Source organism: Podarcis raffonei, chromosome 1 (genome assembly GCF_027172205.1).
Source record: "Podarcis raffonei isolate rPodRaf1 chromosome 1, rPodRaf1.pri, whole genome shotgun sequence".
Taxonomy (NCBI): domain Eukaryota; kingdom Metazoa; phylum Chordata; class Lepidosauria; order Squamata; family Lacertidae; genus Podarcis; species Podarcis raffonei.
The window spans coordinates 31,056,591-31,078,522 of NC_070602.1; the positions used below are offsets into that span (position 1 = coordinate 31,056,591).

The 21,932-nt window shown below is 43.0% G+C and overlaps 1 protein-coding gene across 1 annotated transcript; it reads right to left on the minus strand.

Moving 5' to 3' along the window:
- Window positions 1-325: 325 nt before the first annotated feature.
- EIF2B2 (eukaryotic translation initiation factor 2B subunit beta) lies at window positions 326-9,295 on the minus strand. The gene is made up of 8 exons (XM_053379271.1): window positions 9,026-9,295; window positions 6,572-6,692; window positions 5,065-5,219; window positions 4,311-4,474; window positions 3,141-3,236; window positions 2,127-2,264; window positions 1,629-1,695; window positions 326-900 (listed from the first exon to the last, which is right to left on the minus strand). Exons 1-8 carry the CDS (start codon window positions 9,183-9,185, stop codon window positions 743-745), a joined length of 1,059 nt encoding a protein of 352 aa, XP_053235246.1. The 5' UTR covers window positions 9,186-9,295; the 3' UTR covers window positions 326-742.
- Between the last annotated feature and the right edge of the window lie 12,637 nt (window positions 9,296-21,932).

The following is a 21,932-nucleotide window of genomic DNA, read 5'->3' on the forward strand; positions in this document are numbered from 1 at the left end:
TGGTCTGAAGGCGGTTTCCCTAGGAACGCATTGATTGATTTTCAATGCATTCCTATGGGAAACCGTGCTTCGCAAGACGAAAAACTCGCAAGAAGAAAAAACTTGCGGAACGAATTAATTTCGTCTTGCGAGGCACCACTGTATAAAATGCTTCTTATTCTTTGAACCACCCTGAGATCTCTGGGTATAGGGCGGTATTCAATAAATTATAATAATTCACTAAATAATTAAAGCATTCAGATGCTATTTTGTAGAACTGGTTACTTTAACTTGCCCTGAATGCAAGTATCATCAGCATTTAATTGAAACAAGAATGAGAGCAGGCTACTTTCCATCAGAAACTATCTGAATAGCTAAACTTTATTTCTATGTCCTATTTCAAGAAGCAAAGTAGAAGAATCAAGGAGCTGGACCTGTTACAGGAGAATTTGTGATGACAGACTGAAGGTGGCTTAGCAGCTGCAAGCAAATTCCCTATCAATGTTTAGGCCACCACTGAACTATGGCCTCTATGCTATCCTAAAACTTTCTCAGCCAAGATTTATACTATGTCTTTCAATAAAGCTGACAGAACCCAGGACTGGAGCAGTGCTTTTTCTGACAGAGAAAGCAAAGATCAAATAAAGTATCTTTTGAAGACAGTAAGTCCATTTCCTGCAGTGTGACATTTTTTTTTTTTTTTGCCGCTGCTTCTTCAGGCGAAAGTACACATCTACTCCGTGATATAAATGGTGTCCACAGCTCAAAGTTCACGATCCGCCGGGTGATAGAGTTCACTCATTAGACGATAGATGTAGGAAGGAGCGTTGCCTCCAATATTTGAAATGAAGAGTGTGATAAGTTCTGGAGGAACGTAGTCAAAGACCGGACAATAAATGTTGACCTTAGACAGAATATCTCCTGAAAGAAAAAATTGCAATTTAAGTGAAAAATGAACAACAGAAGTGAACAAGAAAAAAATTGGCCTTGCACTTAGTGTATGGCACATAAGAATCAGTGAAAAAACTGAGACAATGCAGCAAAAAGATGTGAGATAAAAACCTATCTTGCCTCATGTGCTCTATTATTCAAAGCCTAAGTACACAACAGTGTAATCATAAGCGTGCTTATTCAAAAGAAAACTGCACTGAGAATCCCTCAGAACCGCAGCGTTAAAGACACAGTTGGGGACCATTGCCCGTGCTTGCTTAGCCAAAATTATCTCAATAGTATATCACTGCTTATATGACACCATATTTTGCCTTCGGTGCCCAATATGAGTTGGAGGAAGGCATGTACAAAATATATTAGCTGAAGAAACAGTTACAGAACAGTTATTGCTTAAAGTAGATCAGGATGTAAGCATAGTGAATATCTCCCTAGTAATAACAGTGCAACCTTTTGCATGTTTACTCAGAAGTATGTCCCATGAAGTTCAATGAGACTTGCTTTTTGGTCAGTGAATTTAAGATTGAAGCTTAGTAACTCAGGCTGCAATCCTATGCACACTTACTTGGGAGTAAGCCCCGTTGAACACAATGGGATTTCTTTCTAAGAAAACATGTATAGATTGGGCTTTCAAAGGTCCAGAGTCACTAAAAGTAGTTTACAAAGTAGCTTCCTCTCAAAAGAATTTTTTAAAATTCTACCTTCTGTGAAAGGCAACACTTCCTGTGGAGAGACGAATTTATGGAATGAGTCGTCTTCATTAAGGAACTGGAAGAGAGAACAGCAAAGGAACCATCACTATCATCCTATGCAAGAGATGAAGCATAGGTACTTTTCTCGTACATTTAAAAACTTATCATTTCTTATTATTATCAAGCCTCTGAATTCTGTATCCAATATCATTTTCAGCGCTTGCATGTTCACATAGCCTTGGTCCATTCCATATGCCTTGTTAGATTTCAGAAGAGATACGATCCAAATAGTACCCGGCGGGGCAGGACAGGATTTGAGTGCATTGACACATTTACTTTATGGTCTTCTCTACAAGACACACAGGCATTTTGCAACTTGCTTGCGCTAGCAAAGGTCCATATTAATGCATGCATTTGGATTCATCCATGTGCAGCAGCACTGGCTCTCTCTGAGCATTTGTGTTGCTCTTGACCATAGAGATACTATTCAGAGGTTACTGCACCTACCTGTGGTGTGAGCTTGAACATGGGTGCGCAGACAATAAGAGGGGTGGAGTGGTGCTTGGCTGCCAGTGCCAAGGTATGAGTGCCACTGACAGCTATCAGGGCACCATTGGCCAAGATAGTCTTTGTTCCAATTATTACCTGCAATACAGAAATATTAAGAAACCAGAGTATCATAATAACGTGGTGGAAGTTATTTATCTTAGATCATGACACAGCATGATGATAAGCATTCCTAACGTACGATAGAACCAGTAACTCGAGTGGGGAGCAAATTTTGGGTACAATTCATCATAGCACTAAGGAGATCATTCTGGCAGCACAAGCATTTCTCTTTTCCCAATGAATTGATCTCTCCTCCTGCACATTGTTCTAGGGGTGTCCCTCAGCCCTCCAGAGTATATTGGGGGAAGCACGGGGGGGGGGGAGCCCATTGAACTAGCAGGGATTCTTGCACTGGCTTCCACTAGCAAAACTGTAGTTGAGTCTGGCCCTCTTGCTTGTCAAAAAGGCTGATCTTGACCAATCTGACCCAACACAATTTCTCTCTTATGGGACTCCCCAGATAACATGTAGTCAGCCAAGAGCATTTTTTGATGCCCCCCCCAGCTCCAGTTTTTCAGAACAGGAATTTTGACTGCTATTGGACTCTGTCTCTGATGCCATGATGCTAAAAGATTTTTGTGGGGCCCCCAGCCCGTCCTCCATTTCTTCTATTTAAAACTTAAAAAAAAAAATTTAAAGTCTAGTTATTTCAATGACTACTTCCATAGGTATTGCACTGTGATGCTGTTATGCCAAAAGTTTTGGGGGTGTTTTTTTCTGTGGCCCACCAAATTTTGTCTTTTGTCTTTTTTCAAAAAGCCATATCCATTGTTTACACTTTGTCCCCTGGCTGGTTTACAATAGTTCAATGCAGCCCTTGGCCTAAAAGAGTTTCGCCACTCTGAATCTACAAGCTTCCCAGTATGGTCCACATAGCAGCAGAAACAAACCAAACAATCACAACCTGCCTACCTTGTTGACACGAGACATGACAGCAAAGATGGCGGCATCACTCATGACGGTCGTTTCTATGTTCTCCTTAGACAAACGGACAGCCATTTCATGACCCTGAAAAGGAAAAAGGGGAAAGTGACAATGTGCATTGGAAGGGCCAGGCAAGTAATGCCTGTAAGCTAGAGTTCCTGAAGCTTTATGAGCACACAGTTCATCTCAAGCCAGGTCACACCAATAGTCCCACTAATCCAAGTATTATTTCTGTCAACAGTAACGAGACAGATTCCTTGACAATATCCATCACCTCTTAACCCCAGAATCGGTCAGTCAGAAGTCTGAAAATGGAGATGCACACCTATGATTTAATTTTTCTACTATCTATCCCTCAAGTATTCACCTAATGTTTTAAAAACAAACAGTAATGCTCATCATTCACCACAAAGAATTGTGGCAATTAAATCACTATGTTATTTATTTATAACAATTATTGACAGAACCTTTTAGACTGTTCTTCATTACAAAAGAACCATAGGACAGTTTCCAAAATACTATAGAACTATGTATTAAACAAAGAAACAACAAATAGATTTATCAGTAAACACAAAGCTGAATAGCCTATATGTCAGTCACCAAACACCTAGGAGAACAGATATGTTTAAAGCTGGCACTATTATCCTGCCACTTCCAGCAGAAGAATTCCAGACAGGGAATTCCATCACAGAGAAAGTCTGATCCCGTATTAGAGCTTTGCCTGCAACAGCAGACTTTGGAACAACAAGAAGTGTTGGTTGATACAGCATGGGAATAATATCAATGGTGTGTTGACTATGCATTATATGAAGAAATGCTTTATTGTATCTCAAAACTGCCAGCAATCAGAATTTATTGTGAAATGGGTGCTGTTCAGGCATGCAAGGTTTTCACACTGTCCATAAAAGCCATTATCATCAGAAACACTACCATCCTCCTACTGGGAAAGGTAAGAAGTTTCCCTTAACCTACTGCCTGTTCACAAAGCCTATACATTCCCATAAACGGAAAAAAAATTATTTCATTTATGATTAAAATATACAGTTTCTATTTTTGTTAAAATTGTTAAATAAATAAAACAAAACAAAAATACAATTAGAAGTGTTCCATAGTCAACAGTGAGCAGGGGACAAGGATAGCCCAGATAACAGGCCTCACCTGACAAAAGGGTGCACATTCAGCCACAATTACATGGAATTTCCTCTTGCGTGCTGCCTCCTTCAGGAAGGCCTCAACTGTGCGTGAATAGCCAATGGTCATGATCACCTCATTAGAGTGGATATGCTCCAGGGCCTGCATGGCAATGTTGTCAGTGGTGCCCTCTGCAAATAAAAGAAAAGAAAAAAGAAATCCAGCCATAAGAGAAAAGACAGGCCCAACACCTCCTCCACTGCAAATTAGCTAGGAAATGAGGCACTAATCCAAACAGGGTGGAATCTCATTATTTCCTACCATACCTGAATCGTATACTGCCAAGGGCTTATGGCATTAAAAAAGAAAAAAAGGACACATTACTGATATGGTTTGCAATTACAATTGGATGAAAGGGCATTATGTGCATTATATAAACTTTTAACAGTCCCTACAGATTACAGACACAAACTGTTTAGCTTTCATTCCATGCAAGAAGTAGCTTCCTGTGGTTACGTCTGTATCTTGAACCTAGGTGGGCTATATTTGTACCACTTACTATATCATGAGTTCTAAAATCTTCTTACACTACTCCAGCTGAAAATGATGGAAAAAGCTCTACCTGTTTCTTCTCATTTCTGATCTTCCTAATAGGAAGGCAGCATTATGCAGCAGTTAAGGGTGGAACACTTCAGCAACACTCATTATTGGAACTTTCTCATTTTACTAGCAATCATGTAGTTCCCACAGTTATTCCTGTTATTATACTGCTCTCTCTTACCTAGTTCAATCAACAGTTCACTAATAATTTCAATGATATTGGCCCTGAGTGGAGGATAGTAGATATTGAAACTCTCAGTGTCGTCACTACTTTCCGAGGTCAGAAGTTTGTGTAGTGATTCCTGCTGGTCACTCTCCTCACTGTATCCTCGAAGCCTGCAAAACAAAAGGGACTTTTTCAAAACAGAAAAACAATCCTGCTGGAAGACTAAGTTACATGCTGGACCAGGCATTGTGGCTTCCCATCAAAGAAGGAATTAAGAACATCTGATTATATTTATGTTAGTCCTTCTAAAAACCAAATATCCTGGGTCAATATTGCTTACACAGCTCAAGTGTGTTTGGCCAGAAAAGAAAAAGAATAGCATGTGCAATTGTGGTTTAATTCAAGGTAATTACTTTGCCAGGGAATGGTACATACAGTAGCAACACATTATTAATTATAATTTCTTACCCATCCTTCATCCTAAGGGCTGAGGGCGGGTTACAATTAAAACACAATATTAAAAACAGATTAAAACACCACTCCTGTGTAAGCGAGGGAGGACCCCAGGAACAGCTGAAGACTCCTAAGCTTGGATGCCTCTTTGCAGGACCAAAGCCCTGAGGCCTGGACTCAGCCACTCTCACCAACACCTGTCACTCTACCCCCAGCTGAAATACATCATCTAGCTGGGCTGGTGAAATAAAAACAGGGCTGCTGTGGGGGATCTAAGTATTTGTTCCTGGCATTAAGCAATTGGGACAGATTAGGGATTCTGCTGGTTTACTGCCTGCCTCACTGCCCAAGGTCTCCCAACCTGAGCTGACAGAGCGGGTCTCAGAATGATGTTGAGGGCTCCTGGACGGCTGGTTTTGGGGGCTTTCAACAGCCATGGTAAAGTGCTCTGGGGTGGCTCAGGGCTTCATCACTACCATGATGACCTTGGGGCTGTCTCAACATATCATCAGCCCAACACATGTGGCAGGTCACACTCTGGACCTTCAACTGGGCAGGAAGAGGGTGGTCTGAAAGTGGGGAATTTGGATATCAGTCCCCTGTCATAGACATGGAACGCTTTCCTCAGGGAGGCTCACCTAGTGCCTTTGTTACATATCTTTAGGTGCCAGGCAAAAACATTCCTCCTCTCTCAGACGTTTACTAATTAAACAGACTTTGGCCTTTTAAACGGGGGGGGGGGGGGGCGGGTATTGTTTTGTTACTGTGTTATGTATTTTTCTATTTTTAGCTTGTAAACCACCCTGTGTTCCTCGGGTGAAGGGTAGTATAGAAATTTAATAAATTAAATAAAACAGCTTATAATCACATGAATAATTTAGGTCCTAAAAATAGCGTAATAAAGGTTCAACACTCCAAAATCAACTGTTTCAAAACCCTTTCTACAAATGAGTTCCAATGGTTATATATAAATTTTAAACAGAAAGTTCCAGGTGTGGTAAGGTCAGGTGGTTTCTACATTAGAGAAATTGGATTGGCTAGGTTCTGATCAAACAAAAGCAACCATTACCTGCCATACTCCTCTCGAATTATCTTCAGCACTCGTCTCACCATATTGCCTACAGTGGTCTCAGATGGCTGGGCCGCAGTCATTTTCTTACCCTCCTGACGAATTATGCTTATCAGCTCTCCTGAAATGTAAGGAACTTTCAAAGTTAATTACATAGTACAGGGTGTCTACTCCTCACAGTAGACACTCAAATGATACTTCAAACTACTCACTCTGCCTGCATCCGGTTGGCAGGAACCTGGGGGGGGGGGCTGTGTGATACATTGAATTACTTTCCACCACCCCCCTTTTTGGGTGATTAAAATAAGCCTACCCAGATCAGGATGATACATCCAGTAAAAAGTGCCTACATTACACAGATCAACAGAGGCAAGGACAGGATAACCACTTGCAGGCGGGGTGTGGGGGTGTTTGGCTTATGTACCTTTTAAGGGCCCCAGACATCCTTTTTATTGGGCATTCAATATTATTTGTGTTCATGATTGTATTGGGGTGGTTATAGGCAATCCGACTCTCAATATTGTTTACTTCTGCAAATGTTTTGGGGCAAACATACTGCTTCATTTCAATTCAGGGCATCTCCCCATAGCTTTTAACTGAAATATTGTAACTTATATAACAGAGGCTCTGGAGTTATTGTTTTGTCTTTTGCCAGCACAAGAGTGACCCTCTACACAGCAATAATGTGATGACATTGAGGATGCATTGCAGAAATACTAATAAAATGTAATAATGCATGGGAGGTCCAATAGAAAACCACCACTAATGCACCATTATCACATGGAAGACAGGTTGCACACCAATCTAGGGACCCCCTAAGAATTGTGTATAAGAAGGGGGCCACTAGGGGCGCATTGGAAGATGGCCGACAATAACATCTCTCCAACCCACACGAGGTAATTAAGAGGCTGTTATGGGAGTATGCAGCCTCCCTGCCCCCCCAAGGGAATGGGGGGGGCTGCCCTTGCCTGCTGTGCCCATAAATCACCCCCAGATTCGAGGGGGTGAGGGCACTAGGCAGAACGCCCTTGTGTGGACTTCGGCTCTCCTAGACGCTGTCTCTGATCGCACCACTAGCTGCAGCAACTTGAAAATAAACAATTAAGAAGAAGCAAATGCACATATTTCAAGTGAAGAATGGGGAGTAAAGAGTGCTAATTGAAGGGACCTCTGTGAAAGAAGACGGGTCGGATAAACAGGAATATATCATGAGAAGACACATCAAGGCTCGGTATGTCGGCAGCAGGACTGGATGGGGGAGGGGGAAAAACTTTTATTTCTTTCTTCTATGTGATTAACCAATAATCCCCCCCCCACAAGTCAGAAATGCCGATTAAATGACCTAAGCTGGATGATTTAAGACTGTGTGAAAATAAATTCTAACCAAAAGCATGTTTTAAGGAGATCGAGGAAAGTACAAGAGCTTTGGGATGACGCAGTAAAAAACAGCGTCGCCATTTTGGCAAGTTCTGTCGAAAGATTTATGTCTGGGAGGAGGAATGGATCTGTTTTTATACTGCGGGCGAACCTCCTCAGAGACTAAAGAAGGCGACAGATTTGCGAAGATTAATGATGGAAAGAGTGCTTTTATCTATGGAAGTGATGATATATGGAAACCATCTTGATATGGCTATTGGAGGAACGGAAAAATTCACACAGGATTACAACTTGTTTTTACCTGCTTAAGGAGATTATCAGAAGAGGTCGCAAGGAGAAAGGAAAAATATACCAAAATAACAAGATGAGATGTGGGAAACAGCAAGATAGGATTGGATAGAATTATGAACATTATTTGGACAGATTTGTGGACATTAATGCAGCAGCAAGAAGATGATGATTGGATCCCCCTTCGGAACTTGAAATATGGGTACCCCCAACAAAAATTTAAAAATTCGGCTTTGTAATTTGGAATTTATGTGATGTGATTTGATTTGATTGGTCGGTTAATAAAAATTATTTGCAAAAAAAGAAAAAAAATGTGTATAAGAAAATGTTGGCAGCTACATAGGGGTGGGGGGAAAACAAGCACCTTCCATAATCAGCTCTCCAATACGACCCTTTAAAATACAAGTGGCCCTCCAGGTGTTCCAGCTCCCATCAGCCCCAACCATCACGACCAATTGTCAGGGACGATGGGATCTGGAGGGGCAACAACATCTACAGGGCCATAGGTCACCAATCTCTGCTTAAAAGGTGCAGGAGTCATAAACTTCCATTGCACCTGTGACCGCTCGAGGTGGAAAGGCAAAATATGTGTGGTGAGCTAGGCAAGTCCTGCCATCGTTGCAGCTACTTGTGGAGAAAGGAGCCAACCGAAGTAAAATCGCGGTTTTGTTTCTCGGTTTAGGGAAGAAACGGCACGACTGGGAAGAAAGGGTTTAAGCCCGGCGACAGGAGCCCGTGCATGCGGCGAGGGCTCCTTCGCCGCCTCCGCCGCTCCAGCTCCTCTCTCACCCGCATTGTCCCAGCGCCCGTTCGCCACGATCCTCCGCAGCAGGCCCACCGTCTGCCGGGCAACATCCTCCGAGCGAGGCCTCTTCCCGCCCCGCTTTAGCAGCGCCACAAAGTCCTCGATCTGCCCGGAGAGATCGGATTCCCTTTTCGCAGCCGACATCCCGGCAATTCGAAGCGAAGGTTGATGGAAAGGGTTGGCGGGGCGTGGGAACTAATCCGGCAGGGGGAACGAAAAGCAAAAGGAGTTTGTAGCCAGCCGGACCGACGCACACGCGTTTTTTCCGGGTAGGCCCGTTGCCATTGGACGACTGAAGAACCTGCCCCGCCGCCCGTTGAGATCTGATAGGCCCGATCTCCAGAGGGGGCGGGGCTTGCCTCGCGGTCTGGTTGTGCGTTCTCGGGAGGGACGCGGCGTCGTTGTGGCCGCTCCGACTCCTTTCGTCATCGAAGCGGAAGAAGCCGGAGGAGGAAGGCGCTGTTTTCCGGACGGGGAGACCAAAGGAAGCGGCACCTGTTTTGAGAACGGAAAGGGCGCTGCAGCACCAGACCAGAAAGGTTTATCTCGTCCAGCATTCTGTGTTTACGGTGGCCAGTGGCCTAATCCAGCTTCCTTTGTCCCTGCTTATTGCGCAGCTGCAAAAGGGATGCTGGCAGGTGTAGCATGTCAGGTAGCTGTGCTGCATAGGATGGAGAAGCTGTACCCCGCACCCAGTGTCGGATTTACGTATAAGCTAAACAAACTATAGCTTAGGCCCCCCCCAAAAAATTAAAGGAAAAAAAACCCTGGATGTACATTTCCAAAATATAAGATAAAAAACAAATACAGTAAAACAAAACCTACATACAGCAACAGTGTTTTGTGTTGTGTAGGCTCCTATGATGTAAGTAATGGGGCCCGCCTGCTAGCCTACTCCCTAAAATATCACTGGTTTGCTCATTTCTATATATAGGGTGCCTACATTCTGCATGGACCGGTTGCGTGGCAACATGTGCAAATGGTTTTAGATACCTATTAGGTCCATAAATTACCATATAGCATATATTCAACACAAAAAAACAGCAACAATTTGTTGTTGACAAAGGACAGCTGGACATATAAAGGGCCCAATTACCTTCAGTAGCTTAGGGCCTCTTCAAACCTAAATCCAGCCCTGCCCGGGCTGAACCACTGTTAATTGTCATAATTTGCTGGGGAAGGAAGAGAGTCTTTTGGCAGAGCAGAACACCTTTGGCTGGCTGTGAGTATTGGCACAGGTGAGCAAAGGTTATCATGGGAAGGGGTCCATCATGATCACGGGCATAGGCAGCAGGGAGTGCTGCATCCCCCCAATCAAGTAAACGAATAAAAACACTTAACTAAATGTAGAAATGGTAGAAAGCTTTTGACAGATTTTTCTGAGCACTTGGGGTAAAAAGATATTTTTTATAAAAAAAACACCTGTTGAGACATTTCATTCCAAACTGCTAGACAGATCTCCCCCATCTTATATTGTAGTCATGGGCATAGCCAGTATTTATGGGGTGGGGTGGGGTGGGCAGGACACCCACATAAATCCTGGCTATGCTCATGATCATGTAAGAGATAAGGTGGGGCAAAGCCATGGAGGGTTTTAATGTTCCAGGACTTTGGAGGCAAAAGATAAAGGGATACTGGTTGGTAGTGGAAGGAGATTTATTTGAGAATAGAAGATACAGTTTTTATGCTTAGGGAGCTAGAGGAGAGATAGTTGCTGAGTATATTGCACACCTCCTGGGACTTTTTAAAAAGAAGGTTTGCACAGACAAGAGCAAAAATATGTGAGGATCAGGAAAAGGGTAGGGATTTCAGTTCTCAGAGTAGTTTAACTGTCAGTCTCTCGTCCCAGGGAACTCTGGGAATTGTAGCTCTGTGCATAGGGGTCTCCTAACAACTCTCAGCAAACCTAACAAGCTAACAGTCCTAGAATGACTGTTTAAAGTGGCATGATGTTGCTTTAAATGTGTAGTATAGATGGGGACCATGTGTATCTGTATCAACAAATTCTGCTTAATAATTGGGGGGTTGTACAGGACCTCAGAAAAACTGAGCAATGGAACTCATTGCCACAAGGAAAATGCCATGACAAAGAATTTAACAATTTCCAAAGATGGATTGGATATCAGTAAAAAATGATGTTAGTAACTGCCAGCTGATATACCAAACTCTCCCTCCATTTTCTACCATTTAGTAACTGTGTCTCTGTGCCATAATTTTGTGAGCCTCAGTAATTTTCAGCCGTCTCAAGAGGGCCCTGGGACTAGAAAATTTGAGAACCCCTGGCTTGGAAGCCTATTTTGGCATTAAGCAGTACATAATTAATTCAACATCATCTACATTTGCTAAGAGTGATAAAATTAAGAGCAGAAGACTTGAATTCTGTGGAAATGATTCAGAGAAATTTCTTAAGAATGCTCTTGTCTTAAACATGTGTAGAAGATGGCTTCCGGGCAAGTTCATTCTTTCATGCAAATATATATATATATTTATAAAAAACACTTCAAGTATTTGCTTGGCCATAAAACCCAGTGACTGGGCTTGGACCAATCTCTCTCTTAGCCTGACCTGAGCTGCCTCACTGGAGAAGGCGTGATATGGAATGAAGGAAGGGATGCAATGAATAACATCCTCAATACCTTTATTAGGCCAACTGAAATGTCACAAAATAGTGTGCAACCTTTCAAGTGCTTCAGAGCTGTTCATCATGCTTGATTGGGCAGGGGCAGGATATCAGGAAAAGATGCTTTTTTGGGCTGGTGTGCAAGCCTTGCTTCTCTGCATCTGATAAGAGACTTAAGGAGGTGTGTGAGTTGAGTTAGCAGACATTTAAGTGAGGCTCCTTTAGCTGTTATGTAGGTATCAGGTTGTACCAATTCCTCCTTGAAAGAAGGAAACACATGATGGTTGATCCTCCAACTCTAGAAATACAACCAGCTGTTACTCAGTTCTATCTCCATTCATAGATGGAGGTACAGATTCCTTAGTAGGTAGGGAAAAGAAATAAAGAGAATCTAGGCAGTCCTCCCAGTAACAGGGGTGAATATTCATTTTATAATGGAAGGGAACCCAAGGATCATCTAGTCCAGGCATTGGCAAACTCTGCCCTCCAGATGTTTTGGGACTACAACTCCCACCATCCCTAGCTAACAGGACAGGGATGATGGGAGTTGTAATCCCAAAACATCTGGAGGGTCGAGTTTGCCTATGCCTGATCTAGTCCAACCCCAGCCATGTAGGAATCCTGCCCACAGCCGTCCTTGATGGGCTGGAACCACCAACCTTCAGATGCACTGAGCCAAACTGAGCAGATTTACCAAGCAGAGAGAAGGAATGCTCAGAGAATGAAGTCTCATCTTTGGGTGGTTTAAATTCTCTTCAGCTGTTGTACAGCTAAATTCAGTATTTTTCAAGTCACACAAAAACAATAAAAATAACACTTCCTTTTTCTCTAATCTGATCATATCACAGTTAGGAAATAACCACGTTACATTTCCACATTTCTGTATTAATATGTCATGATATGTGCTTGTGCTGGTAACTGAATCATTATTCTGGAGAATGTTTTATCGCCCAGAACGTGCTCCCAGCTGTCTGAGGCTTACTGGAAGTAGCCCATCACATTTTGCTTTCCTCATGCCAGCTCATCAGCTTGCAGTCTGATATTCAATAACTTGGGTTCTGGTGAGGTCAATTTGGAAAAGAACGCCATGAGACTTGAGTTGTGTCTCCCACCCACAGGTTCATCTTGGCAATTCTCAGGAACTTTGTTTTCTTTACCCATAACTCCCTTTGGTGTTCCCTGATCCAAATAGTAACAATCCCACGATTTCTCATTTGAACAAGACATTTCTGAGGTCATGCTCTTTCCTATACATGTCCGCAGAGAGCTTCCTGTTCCGATTTTGAGTATCAGCAACCTGCTTCTAATTGGCTGGGTTTATTCCAACCCAGCCTGGTTTGTCAGTTTCCCTTGGCCTTACAGTAGGATGCTACTTTTGAGTTGTCGCCACCGGCCCTTGTATCATTTGCTCTGCGTCTAGCATCTTTCCTATTGGCCCCAATATCAAAGTTTTGGGTTAAGGCTGATGTTATTTCAGCTGTGGGAGGCGGATCCATTATAAACTCTGAGAAAGCCCATCTGGCTTCTTCCCAGGAAGGTTATTGTAACCTTGGCACCAAGTACCCTCAAGAAGCAAAGGGGAGAGAGGTAATGTAGTCAGGAGAAGACGTACATTATTTTGGTCCAGACACCAGTCCCCCACCCCCTCCCTTCTGCTGTCAATCTTCCAGGAATAGCAGAGATCACTTTATATTATGAATGGAATTTTGAGTGTGTATGTATGTATATAATCTCTTTTTTACAGTCATTGACAATTATCCCAAAAAGAAACTTTGTCCAAATATATAAAATAGTACCAAACAAAACAGAGAACCATAGCAATAAACTTAATAGTAGAGGTATCATAATATAGAATGCTGGGCACAAAGAACAAAATTATAAGTTTGCTAAAATTACTCCCTGGCGAGTTTTACAGGCAACAGCACAATATTTAGCCACCCTGGAAGAGGTGGATGCCTTCTGATCTGAAGGAAGTAAAAAAGCATAACATGCACCCAATTGTCTGGGGATTTCCATAAAAGGGATTCAATAAAAACTTATGTCTATAGAAGGAGCAATACCTTAGGACATGAGTTATCAGTTCTGTCTATCCAGATTCACAGGGACAAAAGGGATTATTTGAAACCTCTCCTCCAGAACTGGGTGGTTGTTAGACAGTTCCAACAATGTACTTAGAACTTAATAAAGAAGTACAAGCAAAGGAGAGAGTGGTCCCCATCCCAAGGAGTATAGAGTCTCAATCAATTTCAATAGGCAGGGGGGAGCAACAGAAGATAGGAGGGAAGAGGGAGGCCGGGGATAGCAAGGGATGAATGTGGGGGAAAGGCAACTTCTATGTACTAAGGTTTTGTTTTGGCTGGGGATAAGGACAGTTGGTTCAAGAGATTCTCTCCCTTTGGTTCTCATTTCACTGCTTGGTGCTCATGGGACTTATATTCATTTTGTTTCTCAACCGCTCATGCGGCTCCCACCCTCCCAGATCACTTTATGCATACCATGAAGTTTGCCTGCAGCACTTTTTATTGCCAGTCTTAATTAGAGCCAAGGAGGGAGTAGAAAGATGGGAGGAGGGTTTTGCATAAGAACCGAGGTGTCACGAGGTGCAGATGACTGAATTTTAAATATTGATTAATTTGGGGCAGGGGGAAGCTGGGTAAGGCGGGATACATTAGTGGTGCATTCTGCATGGTGTGGAGAGGAAAGCTTATTTCTCTCTCTCATAACACGAGAGCCCAAGGCCACCCAATGAAGCTGAATGTTGGAAGATTCAGGACAGACAGAAGAAAGAACTTCCAAATAGTGAAACCGGAATTCCCTCCCACAAGATGGCCACCCACTTTAAAAGAGAGAAGGGCCATAGCTCAGCATCTGCTTTGCATTTAGATGATCCAAAGTTCAATCCTCAGCAACTCCAGATAGGGCTGAGAACGTTCCCTGTTTTAAACTGATAGAGCTGCTTCCTGTGTTCCTGTTATGTACTGAGTTGAATAGGATCCAAAATGCAGCAGTCTGATTGGTCCTAGAACAATAGGATCCAAAATGCAGCAGTCTGATTGGTCCTAGAACAATAGGATCCAAAATGCAGCAGTCTGATTGGTCCTAGAACAATAGGATTCAGAATGCAGCAGTCTGATTGGTCCTAGAAAAATGCAGCAGTATGATTGGTCCGCAGGAGGCACCCAATCCAGCTCCAGGTGGAAGTGAATCCACAACCTGATTGGCGTACAGGAGAATCCCGGAATTAGCCAATCACGTGCAGCCCATTGTGTAAATAATGTATATAAAGCAGATATTTTGGGGGGACCTTCATTCCTCCCCACCACTATGAGCTGAATAAAGAGCATGAAATCCACTCTCGACTCCGAGTATATTTCAGTTCCTATGAAGATTAGACCTGTTTACTGAGGATAGGGCTATCAAAGGCTATTGGCCATGATGGTTACAGTCTGCCTCCACTGTCAAGAGGATGTATGTATGTCAGTTGCTGTGAATCACAAGTGGGGAGAGTGCTGTTGCACTCAGGTACTGCTTGCTGGATTCCCATAGGTTCCTGGGCTAGAGGGAGGCTGAACTAGACAGGCCATCAGCCTTATGACTTAAAATAGCCAGCCATCGCCGTCCAACGAGTTTCTAAGGGCAACATGGAGCCTGTGCCAGGTTGCAGAATCGGAAGGAAACGGGGTCCATATCAAGAAGAAAAAGGAGTCTATATCTGATGAAAACATGGAGGCTTCAGGGAGTGATGCAGAGTCTATGTTAAGCATCAGGAAGGAGTCTCTATGGGGAACTGCTAGATTTATTTTGGATAGTGCAATATTTGAGAGACTCTGAGCCAAAGTAAATGGGATGGGAAAGTAGCTGTTCCTGGCAGCCTGAAGGACAGGGTCGGTAAAGCCAAAAGCAGCTCCTTTCTCTGTAATTTCTGGAAGGTAGAAATTGTTGCTTAGGCAGCAGAAACTGTACTCACCCCGGGGAGCCTCTCTTATTCATCCCCTCCACTCTCCTTAATCTCCCTGGGGACCAGATCAAACTTACTTTGGCTAGAACTCCGGGCTTAATCCTAATATCTGTTTGAATTTATGCAGGTAAGAAATGAGACTGGCCATCTTCAGAAGAAGAAGAAATGTATTTGGCTTTGTATACGGCACACTGTACATTTAATGCATATAGCTTCCCCCAGAGAATCCTGGGAACTGTAGTTTGTTAAGGGTGCTGCTGGGGATTGTAGCTGTTAGGGGTAAGCTACAGTTCCCTGGATTATTTGGAGTTGCTTTGAATGTATGGTGCATATGCAGCCTGAATAATTGTTGCAGGTAAGCTAATGTTTTGGGGAGAAGGGGCGTTTGAACTCCCAAATCTTTTCCCACCACAGAAATCATACTGTCCATCCTCCTCTGTGTGCACACCATACATTTAAAGCACCCCTCCAAAAAAATAATAATTCTGGGAAGTATAGTTTACCTCTCACAGAGCTACAATTCCAAGCACCCTTAATAAATTGGAGGGGGGTAGATGTGCTTAGGCAGCCCTTGTTATCCATTACCAAAGGATTTGCCTTCCCACAGTTGAAAGCCTCTGTCCCTGGGGCCTTCTTGTAGCCAGCTATAAAGTCATAAAGGTCGATTTCTAAGTGGGGTCCCACTCTTTTCCCAGGCTGCATAGTCTGTTGTGCTGGCACAGCTCATCTCCCAGAAAAAAATATCATGTTGCTGTTGTGTTGGCCAATGGCATGTGCTTGGCAGGATTTGTCTGCTTCTTTTCTGTCTCAGGCTCCCACCCCCCCTTTTTTTTGTATGATCTAGTGCCTAGATGATACCCTTCAACTGATCCCATCTAAAATATTTCTGGCATGGCTGACTGCTACTTTTGGCATGAGTCAATATTCCTGCCAGACACATTTATACCTGTGAAAAAGGAGCAAAATAAATAACGCAATTGATTGGCAGGGGATCCCAGACCTGTCTGCTTTGTTTACTTTCCCTTCAAATAAACAGTGAGGCCACAGGACAAATGGGTGAGATACAGAACGATGCCAGACTGATTCCAGAGTATCAGTTTAAAGCACAGAAACACAGCATCTTCCCTCAAAGTTGCATTTGCGTTGCATTTTCATAACACCCAAAGCCTTTCTATTTTGTTATTGGGGCAGTTCTTTGTCCACATAGAACATTCCATTATAATGCAATTGCATGAATGCCATGATGCAAATCTGCCAGTTTCGGTTTCTCTCAGTTTCTCATTTTTCCTATCTTCAACTCAGTTTTTCTTCCACATTTCCACACCAGTTTGCAATTAAAGAGGGGGGCGGAAAGTTCCTCATGAAAATTCATCAGCATTTTGGTTCAGAATTTTCCTGATTTTGCCTAATATACCTTTTTTTTTTTTTGTAAAACAATTTCCCCATATATAATGCATTTTTATGCCCTGTTTATCATTGTGTATGCAACTCTGTACACATTTGCCTGGAGAATGGCACTGCAAAGTTTAGAGAAATGCACATTTCAAAGGATAGCTGTTTTTTCAGATTGTTTATTGTTTCAGAAAGGGCAAAATAGGCAGGTTGGCATTTAAATGCAAACTGACTCAAATTTCTCCCTGTTCCCTACTTGGGAGTCAATGGGAACTGAAGCTTTACATGGACAAGTGGTTTTATAAGTTTTATTTTGAAACACCCTGCTGAGAACTTCTGGAAAAGTCATCTTTCAATCTCTAGTGAGCTTCAACTTATATACACTCAATTCTTCAAAGGCCAAGCTTGCCTCTCGGGTGCTGGATTGTCCTTTATCATTATTAAGCATCTTCTAAACCCCTTTCTGGTCAATGAAGCGCACTTGACGCTCTGCAAGGCTTCATGAAGCCTTGGGTGTCAATTTGCCATGCCCATTTTATTCCCAGAGAGCGCCTGAAAGGATATTTTCGGAGCTTTCTGCTTCCACATAACTGTGGCTTGCATTCCAGCAGCTGACAAGGGAACTGGTCACAACTATCAAGTTACACAGTGGGGATGATAATTCCAGCCACAACAAGTAGCATCTGGTTGTTGGCAGTGGAAGAAACCACTTCCAAAGCATAATGTGCCCAGAAAGTGATTGACAAGGAGGTTGGATGTTGGGTCAGAATCAGAGAATGAAGGTGGTATGAAGGGAGAAGGGCACATGATACATTATAGGGAAGTGCAAAATAGGGAGGGTGTCTTTGTGTTTAGAAACTGCAAGCTGGTACAGGGTACTATGGCTAGACTGCTTTCAGGTAGCCATTGCAGGGTCCATGTGTCTCCACTACTGTTTAATTTGCATTGGCTCCCAGTTAGTTTCTGGTCACAGCTCAAGGTGCTATTATGTTTGAAGCCCTAAATGGCTTGGGTGCAGCGTATTTTAAGGACCACCTTCTCCCATAATGGCCAGCCCACCAATTGAGGTCATCAGCGGAGACCTTGTCTCACATCCCACCACAACAAGACATGTGGTTGGTTATGGTGACCCAAGGCAGAGCCTTCTCAATGGCAGTGGCCAGCCTTGGATCACCTACATTATATACACATTATATATGGCTAACCTCTCTCCTACCTTGCAATCTTTCCAGGATCTTCAGGTTAGCAATAGTGTAGCCCATAAGGTGGGTGTGGCCACCTCACAGACCTGCAAACAGACACTGCACCCCCAACCCCCATTCCTCAGCTGACCCATGGCAGCAGAGGACCAGGGGGTATTGTCTCCTTATCACAGTTCTGCTGGGCTAGGCAGAAACGTTTAAACCTATCCATCCAGTCCAGCTCTACAACAGTTAGAAAAATCAGGGGTGTGGTTTTCTATCCCATCACTGAGTTGGGCAGATAGTTTAAAGTGCTCTGCCCACCCCAGTGCTCACAATATTACCAATCAGCCCCAGCCCAGCATACCATCAGTGGGGGCGCTGAATGAAGTGCCAGCCTCTCCTCTGCCACTGAGAGCAGATTGTAGAGCTCTGGAAACAGGAAAGGATTCTCTGATTTGTTCTGATGCTTCCCGAGTCTTTATGATAGTGGTCTAGAAATGTAAAAGCAAGGAAGCAAGCAAGCAAGCAAGCAAGGAAGGAAGGAAGGAAGGAAGGAAGGAAGGAAGGAAGGAAGGAAGGAAGGAGAAAGAGAGACAGAGAGACAGAGAGAAAGAAAGAAAGAAAGAAAGAAAGAAAGAAAGAAAGAAAGAAAGGTGTTTAAAGTCCTTTTAGATTTATAGTCAAGTCCTACAACCAATACAGGAAATGGGCATATTGTTTAGACAACACTGATTCATTTTCTTTTTGCCTTATGGCTGATTTTCTGGACAGATGTGCCTTCCTTCATTGTATTTCCACTGCAAGGCTGAGTCATTGACTCAGTGGTCGTCTCCTTTCCTCTTGTCAAGACTGTGCTTCCCATGAATTATGTGAACTTGATAGTCTTGCTGTAGAAACTACGTTTTCCTTTTCCCTTTTCAGTTGTGCAATGCTTCCCCCAGCTTTGTCTTAGCTTTGTAATATGCATCTTGTTAATCTGATATGTGCTAGCGAAGTGAACTGCATTTGGGGAGAATGGGCATTTGTGGTGCGTGGGACCTGTCTCGAACCTCGGCTGGCATGGAGCAACTTACCTGAGAGTTTGCATTTTTGGTTCTTAGATATACACAAGCAAAGATGCTATTTCTCCCTCAACATAGCTCACCAGTAAAGCTAGCTATCTGGTAGCAAAACTACCCCTACCCCATGAATTATGTGACAATGAGATATTCAGAAATGGAACTTCAGCTTCTTTCTTTCTTTCTTTCTTTCTTTCTTTCTTTCTTTCTTTCTTTCCTCTCTCTCTCTCTCTCTCTCTCTCTCTCTCTCTCTCTCACACACACACACACACACTTTTTTCCATCTTCTGGAAAGGCACCAACACAGTAAATCTCAAAATGGTGTCAAATGTACAAACTTAAGAGAGCAAATAGTTTATAAGGAAGTCAGAACCTGTGAAGCTTTGTAAACACGTTATTAGTGCTGTGATAATGCAGGCTACATATTACACAACTCACACTTAGTTTGATCAGGGTGTTGTTGTTGTTGTTGTTTAGTCGTTTAGTCGTGTCCGACTCTTCGTGACCCCATGGACCAGAGCACGCCAGGCACTTCTGTCTTCCACTGCCTCCCGCAGTTTGATCAAACTCATGCTGGTAGCTTCAAGAACACTGTCCAACCATCTCGTCCTCTGTCGTCCCCTTCTCCTTGTGCCCTCAATCTTCCCCAAGATCAGGGTCTTTTCCAGGGAGTCTTCTCTTCTCATGAGGTGGCCAAAGTATTGGCGCCTCAGCTTCACGATCTGTCCTTCCAGTGAGCACTCAGGGCTGATTTCCTTAAGAATGGATACATTTGATCTTCTTGCAGTCCATGGGACTCTCAAGAGTCTCCTCCATTACCATAATTCAAAAGCATCAATTCTTCGGCGATCAGCTTTCTTTATGGTCCAGCTCTCACTTCCAACATCACTACTGGGAAAACCATAGCTTTTACTATACGGACCTTTGTTGGCAAGGTGATGTCTCTACTTTTTAAGATGCTGTCTAGGTTGATCAGGGTACTGATCTGTAAATCATCTGCTCCCAGCATGTTGCAGTCGGAGTCAGAATTGGATGCCCCATAGCTGTAATTAAAGCAAAAAATATTTAGCATGATGCTGGTTGACTTATTCCTTCTTCTGCAGCACACAATGAAGTCCTAACAGCAGATCATCTCTGTAACAGGGCTGAATAGCAATGACATGATCGTCATACTGATATTTGGGGAGAAATGGGGCACTTCCACACTAGCCCTTTTCTCTGGAATTAATGCCATTCAGAGCTGTTTGACAGTGGAACAGACTCCACCGAGAGGTGGTGGACTCCCCTTCCTTTTTTTAAGCAGAAGTCGGATGGCTACCTGTCAGGGATGCTTTTGCTGTGATTCCTGCAATGCCCCGGGGTTGGGCTAGATGACCCTCAGGGTCCCTTCCAACTCTACAATTCCATGAATCTATGATACGCAGAGAATCTTGATAAGGGGGTGGTATCTAGCTAGGCTTTAATCAGAATAGACCCATTGAAATTGATGCACCTAATTTAGTCATGTTGCTACTCAAACTTTCTATCCCAGGGAGAATCCAGACAAATTTGCAGCAAAAACTTCATATCCCGAGGAAACTCCAGGGGATTTTGTGGCTAAAATCTTTATTCTCCATTATCCTGCCATAGTTATTTAATATTTGGTTTACAGTGATTTTTCTGACATATTTGCAGTGTCAACCTTTCATGTGTGGACAGGTGCTATAGGCTTGTCAGCTGGCTTGGAGGAATGCTCTGTAAGAGCATAATGCGATATGAGACCACCAGATCTGGCACATGGCCATGCTGGAAAAATTGCCAGAGAAGTGTGAATTTGCAGCTAATCAAAAGAGTACACTTTTAGCCCACTTTGGTGTGATATTATTGTTCATGCAAATCAACCAGTCACCGGAGCCCCATCATTGGCATCTGTTCAGCTATGGCTGGCGTAGAATATATGGTCCAAGAACAGAGATCCCGGGAAGGTTGTCAGCAAGGGGAAAGAACCAGAGATAGGTTAAGGTACAAAAAAAGGCAAGCTCAACTATATGAGTTTAAAAAACAAATAATGTTGTAAGTTTTCAAAACCAGCAAACTAATTGCTTAGTTTTCAACTAGTAGTCCACCTTAATGCACACAAATAAAAGCATTTTTAAAGCTTACAAGATTAGAGAGCTATATGGGTTTTATATCCTATTATTATTTATAACGAATACAAGAAGCAAAATGGGAAATGGATGTGGATAGACATTTACTTTATGATGATTTGAAATCTGAACTTGAACCTAGTTAGTATGCTAATAGCCTATTTTGTTAGGCTTTTCCCACTTTCTTTAATTTAATCATGCTATTTTTCTTTCATTTCCCCCCTCTTCTCTTATTAACTCCTAAAAAGCAAACGGTATGATGTGTGAGATTGTATCAGGCTGAATTTATTGGAGTATTTTGCATACACTCTTGGTTTTCAGTAAATAAAATAAATAAAAGGGGCATTGCTCCATCCCCTTGATCATTTTGGCTACCCTTTTCCGAACATCAGCATCATCATAATACACCGCCCATCCAGCTGGGTTTCCCCAGCCACTCTGGGCTGCTCCCAACACATTAAAAACAGAATAAAACATCAAACATTAAAAACTTCCCTAAACAGGGCTGCCTTTTCCAGCTCTCCAATAAGTGAGGCAACCAGAAATGGACACA

Coding starts and splice junctions, on each gene's coding strand:
- EIF2B2 (XM_053379271.1), bottom strand. CDS start 9,185: ATGTCGGCTGCGAAAAGGGAATCCGATCTCTCCGGGCAGATCGAGGAC. Junction 1,696..2,126: donor TGTTCAAGCTCACACCACAG/GTAGGTGCAGTA, acceptor TCTCTCTTCCAG/TTCCTTAATGAAGACGACTC. Junction 901..1,628: donor AGTGTTGCCTTTCACAGAAG/GTAGAATTTTAA, acceptor TTTTTCTTTCAG/GAGATATTCTGTCTAAGGTC.